Source organism: Orycteropus afer, unplaced genomic scaffold, assembly GCF_000298275.1.
Source record: "Orycteropus afer afer isolate SDZICR_OR568_19922 unplaced genomic scaffold, OryAfe1.0 scaffold00013, whole genome shotgun sequence".
NCBI lineage: Eukaryota > Metazoa > Chordata > Mammalia > Tubulidentata > Orycteropodidae > Orycteropus > Orycteropus afer.
Genome location: NW_006921600.1, coordinates 10,025,725 through 10,032,241, shown reverse-complemented (window position 1 = coordinate 10,032,241; position 6,517 = coordinate 10,025,725). Strand labels below are relative to the sequence as shown.

General features: G+C 36.5%; 1 protein-coding gene across 1 annotated transcript in view; it reads left to right on the top strand.

The window, feature by feature from the left end:
* Positions 1-6,517, top strand: part of RPS6KC1 (ribosomal protein S6 kinase C1) — a 315,271-nt gene that overhangs the window by 63,484 nt on the left and 245,270 nt on the right. The window contains exon 4 of the mRNA XM_007952634.2: positions 4,735-4,850. Coding sequence (XP_007950825.1) covers positions 4,735-4,850 — 116 coding nt within the window. The remainder of the gene's footprint in view (positions 1-4,734; positions 4,851-6,517) is intronic.

The window sequence follows — 6,517 nt, the reverse complement described above, 5'->3', positions numbered from 1 at the left end:
TTCAAGGAGTGGCTGGTGGGTTTGAACTGCCAGCCTTCTGGTTAGCAGTCAAGTCCCTTAGGCACTACGTTACCAGATCTATCTAAGTTTAAGGAGTTCTGATAGGCAGTGTGTAAGGCATTTGACTGCTAACTGGAAGATTGACAGTTCAAACCCACCAGCTGTTCTGGGAGGAAGATGGGGCAATCTACTTCCATAAAGATTTACAGCCTTCGGAACCCAGTGGGGTTCTCTGCGTGTTCTAATTGACTTGATGGCAGTGGGTTTTGTTTTTGATTGTTCAAGTTTGGTGAACTAGAAATGCATAGATGAATAAGCGTACACATGAAGATGTGCTTTTGACATATTTATTCTGTTTAGGAGTTGATATATTTATTGCATTAGCATTTTAGTACAGCTTAGTGGGGAGATGAGAATGAGTCATTGCTCATACAGCATTAAAGCCCAGAAACTTTTATGTATTAGTTTCAGATTGTAAATAAGATATTTTTAGGTTATCATTAAACATTAAGAAATCTTTCATTAAAATTTATCAGCAAGTAGTTTATGCATTTAAAGAAAATTTCAGGTGGTCTTGTGAGTTGAAGCATAAAATAATGTATGCATTTTCTAGGTTTCTGTTCTGATGTTATAGATAGTTACAAAACTACTAATACTAATTTACAAGCACTGGAAGGAGTAGTGAATAGTTAGCTGCCATTTTTATCGGTGAGTAAATTTTTCCTCAGCTGTTTTCAGGCCAAAGAATTTGCTGTAGGGCTTGGGCTTTTGGAAGTTTGTTTCCAGACAATCTTACTGATAGGTAAGGTAGTAATGCCTTTATTTTAGATGTGCTGTTTCATTGGGAGAATTGACTATAATTGTTACATATGAACTGAGAACTAATAGAAAAACAGACTTAATCATAATAGGTTATTTTAGATTTGGTTAATTGTCAAACAAGATAGAAATTAATGTCTTTCTAATGCAGAAGCTTTGTAGTCTCAGGCATGACAGTTTTATGGTTATGTATGTAAGCTCTTTTTGCCTTATTGCTCTTAACTTCTCACCTCATGATCCTTCCTGGAAGGAAGAAGGGACAGAGAAGAAGAGAGGGAGAGGGTGTATACCAGCTGTTTTTTTTTTTTTTTAAATAATATTTTGCTGTGTTGTAGGTGAAAGTTTTACACAGCAAATTAAGTTCCTCTTTAACAATATTTATACTACTTGTTCCATGCCACTGGTTACAATTTTCACAATGTATCAGCATTCTTATTATTTCAATTTGTTTTTTGTTTCCATTGATCTAATTTCCCTTCCCCTCCTTTTATTCCCTTCTTTGCTTTTGGGTAAATGTTGACCCTTTGGTCTCAGATAGTTAATTTTTTAAGGTAGCACATTCTAAAACCAACTAAACTCACTGCTATTGAGTTGATTCTAATTCATAGTAACCCCCATTGGGTTTCCAAGGCTGTAAATATTTATGGAAGCGCAGACTGTCTTATCTTTCTTCTGTGAAGCAACTAGTGGGTTCTAACCACTGACCTTTTCATTAGCAGTCAAATGCCTTAACCACTATACCACCAGAATTCCTAAGGGAGCACATTACTCACAGTTACATTGTTTATTTTATAAGCCAATCTATTATTCAGCTGAAAAGTGACCTACAGAAATAGCTTCAATTCCAAGTTCAAAGGTTATATGGTGATGATTCCTCTAGTCTCTATAGGTCCAGTAAATCCAGCTTTTTTTTTTTTTTCTTTAAAAGAAATTCAGGTTTTATTCTACATTTTTCTACCATTCTGTCTGGGACCTTCTGTTGTATCCCTGGTTAGAGTGGTAGTGGTGGCCAGACACCATGTAGTTCTTCTGGGCTCACATTAGAGAAGGCTACGGTTTATGTGGCTGTTACTCCTGTAGACTAGGTTCTTCTTTGAACCTTTGAATACCTTCATTCTTTTTTGCTCCATGTAAGTAGAGATCAGTATCTTTATGTGACTTCTTGCAAGCTTTTATGACCCCTGATGTTATTACTTAACCAATCTAGGATGTAGAACATTATCTTTGTGAGCTACGTTATGCCACTCGACTAAGTTGTCCCCTGAGACTATGGTCCCAGGCTTTCTAACCCAGTAAACTAATCTTGCAAGGTGTTTGGATATCTGGAAAGCCTCTGTAACTGTGCCCTCTGTATGGTTTGTTATAAATGTGGATATATGTGCAGCTTACCCAAATGTGTATATACCTTCAGATATATCTATATGGGTACATGCACTTAACTGTGTATGCCTTTCTATACACATATGCATCCATATCTACCTGTGTAGTGACATACATACTTTTTTGGTTGTTTTCACTGTTATTGTAAAATTGTATATGTTATAGACGTTACCAAAATTGACCCTTTTTTCTCATGTGTTTCTTAGTGTCTTTATTTACCTTGGTCAGGTTGTGCTGACAGCATCTGTATTTGGTCTTGTCTTTTCCATCACCAGAAATAACAAATATCTACTATCAGAAAGTGATTGTCCCTCCTTCTCCTTTGCATCCCTGGTAACCATCAAAGAACTTTGCTTTCTTTGTATATATCTATTCTTGATTTTTAATAAAAATGGGACCATAAATATTTGTCTTTTGTGAGTGACTTATTTCACTCAGTATAATGTCCTCCAGATTCATCCATGTTAAAAGATGTTTTGTGAACTCCTCATTATTCTTTATAGGTGTGTAATATTCCATTGTATGTAAGTAGCACAGTTTTCTTTTATGTTCATTCATTGATGAGCACTTAGGTTGTTTCCATCTTTTTGCATTTGTGAAGAATGCAACAATGAACATAGGTATGGATATGTCTATTTGCGTAACTGCTCTTATATATCTAGGATTTATACCTTGTGATGGGATTGCACACATAAGATATTTCTATTTCTGGCTTTTTGGAGAAATGCCATACTGTTTTCCGTATTATCATTTTATAATCCTACCAACAATAAATAAAAGTTCAGATCCCTTCACTGCCTCATCAGCATTTATTATTTTCTGTTTACCAGCTGACTTTTAAAGAGATTTCTGGGATGCCACAGTATGACTCATTTAAATGTCATTGACCAGAACTTAGTCCCTAACCACACCTAACTGCATGGTAGGCTGGAAATTTTAGTCTATTCTGGGTGCCATGTACCCAGTTCAAAATTGGTGATTATTATTCTAAGGAAGAAGCTGTACTCTTTACAGTAATAAGTAGTAAACTGGATATTAGCAGTCCTCTCATAGGCTACCACTTGCCTGCTAAAAATTCCATGTATTTTGCTGTCAGCATATAAGTCAGCTACTGGGCCCTGGGCTCTTTTGAGATGCTGATAAAAGTTGCAGACCCTTTAATGATGTAGAGAAATGTATATGTGTACATATGTATGGAATTTTACAGGATTGTGATCTCTGAAACCAATCTATAAACCGTAGCCTTACAGGGTTTATGAATCCACATTCCTATTAGTGAAAGCTGACCACTTTCTAGGATAGAATGTTTCTTTTTGTTAGAAAGATTTTCTTTGTTTTCATTAATTCACTCATACAGTCAACAAAAGTTTCTTAGCATGTTTTGTGTTATAGGGGCAGTGGTGGTGCTTGAAGATGTACATACACCATGATAATAATTTATTAAGTATTTATTAAATGCCTGGCATGGACCTGGGAGCTTTATTACATTGTTCACTCCCTTTTACAAATGAGGAAGTAATATGCCTAGGATTTTACAGCTAGAGATGGTAGAGTCTAGAATTTGAATCCGGGTCTGTCTGACCTTTCTTTTAGTTACTGTGAAATAGACACTTCCCTGTAAACGTGAGACACATTGAGCTGAAAGTATTTCAGTGGTTCAGTTTCATATTTTTGCATTGAGTTGTGTAATTAACAATCTCTTTGTCCTCAGTTTTCTATTAACACATTGCAAAGCCACTTAAAACATTTAACTGTGTGATGATAGTACTGTTTTGATTTTATATTTTTAAGACCTATATTGCAATCAGTATGATATCTGGCATGTGACAAATGCCAATTGATAGTCTGACCTCAGAGTAGTATAAAATGATCATATTTGAAAATGTCTTATCAGCATTCAAATTGTATGTATCATTTTTTGACATTCTATAAAAACCACCTTTTGATCACCTTGTAAATCAGAGCTGACTGGTAGTGTGTGTGTTCTCTTTTCTCTCACAAGCACGCTGACACATACACTGACAGCATCACACATGGAATTTAGCATAAAAGCTTTTTGCTTCAAGCTGAGGTTTCTGACCCCACTGATACACAGATGTTCTCATAATTTCCTCTCTTCAGCCCCTTTATAAATCAAAAAAAGTAGAAAAAGGAAAATTATATGAGTAATTACAGTATTAAATTAGTGTGGAAAACCATTTGAGTTCTTTAAAATTTTCTTTTTAACTTCAGTTTCAAATCACCTGCTTCCTAAATGGTAAGTTTCTAACATTGACTGGCCTTAGATTATGAATACACCATTCATTTTTCAGTTGACACTTCTGCCTCTTGTTTGATCAGGACCATTATTTTCTTTGGTGAGAGTACTACTGATTCTGATTGTAGAGACTAGATTTGACTTCAGAAGATTGTGTAGTGAGCACAGCAAATAGGCAATGAAAGGCCTGCTGCCGTTTTCTAATCTTTGGATATAAACTATCAAAAACTGGTATTTGATCATTCTTTCCTTAAGTGTTGAATCTTATTTAATTCCAGGACGATTTGATGAAACTGTTATTGAAGAGAGAAGACAGTGTGCTGAAGATCTGCTACAGTTCTCTGCAAACATTCCAGCTCTTTATAACAGCAAACAACTTGAAGATTTTTTCAAGGTTTAGTAGTCTTTCTGGAATATTTTATATTTTATTGAATATTTTGTTTTCTAATTTGTGGTTAAAGCAAGACTCAGTTTTTTCTTAAATAAACTGTTTGCTTTTGAATTTTATTATTTACTAAAATAATGTAAGTATGCTCTAGTAACAATGTCTATGGCATATCTTCTACTTTTAGTGTAGAAATATATTAGACTTTTGATTTACACATACTTCTTATTTGATGCATAGGGCTTAAACCAAAAACCAAACTCATTGCTGTTGAGTCGAATCTGACTCATAGCGACCCCTCCTTGGGTTTCCTAGGCAGTATCTCTACGGAAGTAGATTGCCCAATCTTCCTTCTGAGGAGTGGCTGGTGGGTTTGAACTGCCAGCCTTTTGGTTAGCAGTCAAGATGATCTAATTCATGCCATCATAATTGAAACATCTTTTTTAAAAATTTAGATATTCTGAAACTCTAGTAGTTATCTTCATTTGTTGAGGGTCTTTTAGTGGCAGACTTCTTTGTGATATAAACCATTACTAGTCCATATTGAATTGTCATAAATTTACATTTTTTTTTTTTTTTTTAATTGTGATCTGGGTGAAAGTTTACAGAGCAAATTCACTTTCCATGTAGCAGCTCACATACACTTTATCTCATGACATTGACTACAATTTACCACAGTTCAACAGCTCCTTTCCCACTTCCTCCCCATAGTTACCTCTTCCCTGTGTCCTTCCTTCCATGCCCTCCTGCCCCCCTGAGCTATGTCCCTATGCATACACAGCCCTTCTGTTCTTCCATGATTGGTCTCTCCAAGGAGTGTATCTGTCTAATGTAAATGTTCACCTCACATGCCTGTCTTTTGTTTGGCTGGAAGCCACAGGAGTGGGTTCAATTCCAGACCTGAAGGGCAACTAGGGGTCATAGTCTCAGTGGTTCCACCAGGTTCTATCAGACTAGCAAACCTGGTCTCCCTTTTTTTTTTCATTTAAATGATTTTGAGTTTTATTCCACATTTTTCTCCTACTCTATCCAGGATCTCCTACATAGATACCCCTCCGAGTGGTTGACAGTGGTAGTCAGGCACCATCTAGTTCTTCTGGTCTCATAGTCATATAGGCTGAGGACCACATGGTGTACCAGTTGCTTGGACTAATTGTTTCCATGCATCTTTGGTTTTCTTCATTCTTCTTTGCTCTGGCCAAGGAAAGACACCTAGTTGCATCTAGGTGGCTGCTTGCAAGCTTTTAAGATCCCAGTGGCTACTCGCCAAGGTAGGAGGTGGAACAGTGTTTTGTCTAGTATGTTAAGCCAATTGAGCTTGATGTCCCTTGTGACTATGGTCCCGAACCCACAGGTCCAACTACTCATTCTTTCTGGGTAGCTAGCTGTGCCCAAGAAGTGATTACAGCCTTGTCCCTTGTCAGCTCTTCTATACATCTGGGAATTCTTACAGAACATAGTAATACACTTGTAGAAGCATTCTCTGCCAACCCTATACATAGTCTTAGGCATACTCCCCACTGCATAGACATACCTAATAGTTCAGTGTGTCCATCCATCTGTCCACCCATATATCCATGTTTGCCTTCACTGACAATGCAGTACTGTCTGTGCAGAAGGGTTCATTTTTTTTTTTTTTTTTTAATTGTGATTTGGGTGAAAATGTACAGGGCAAA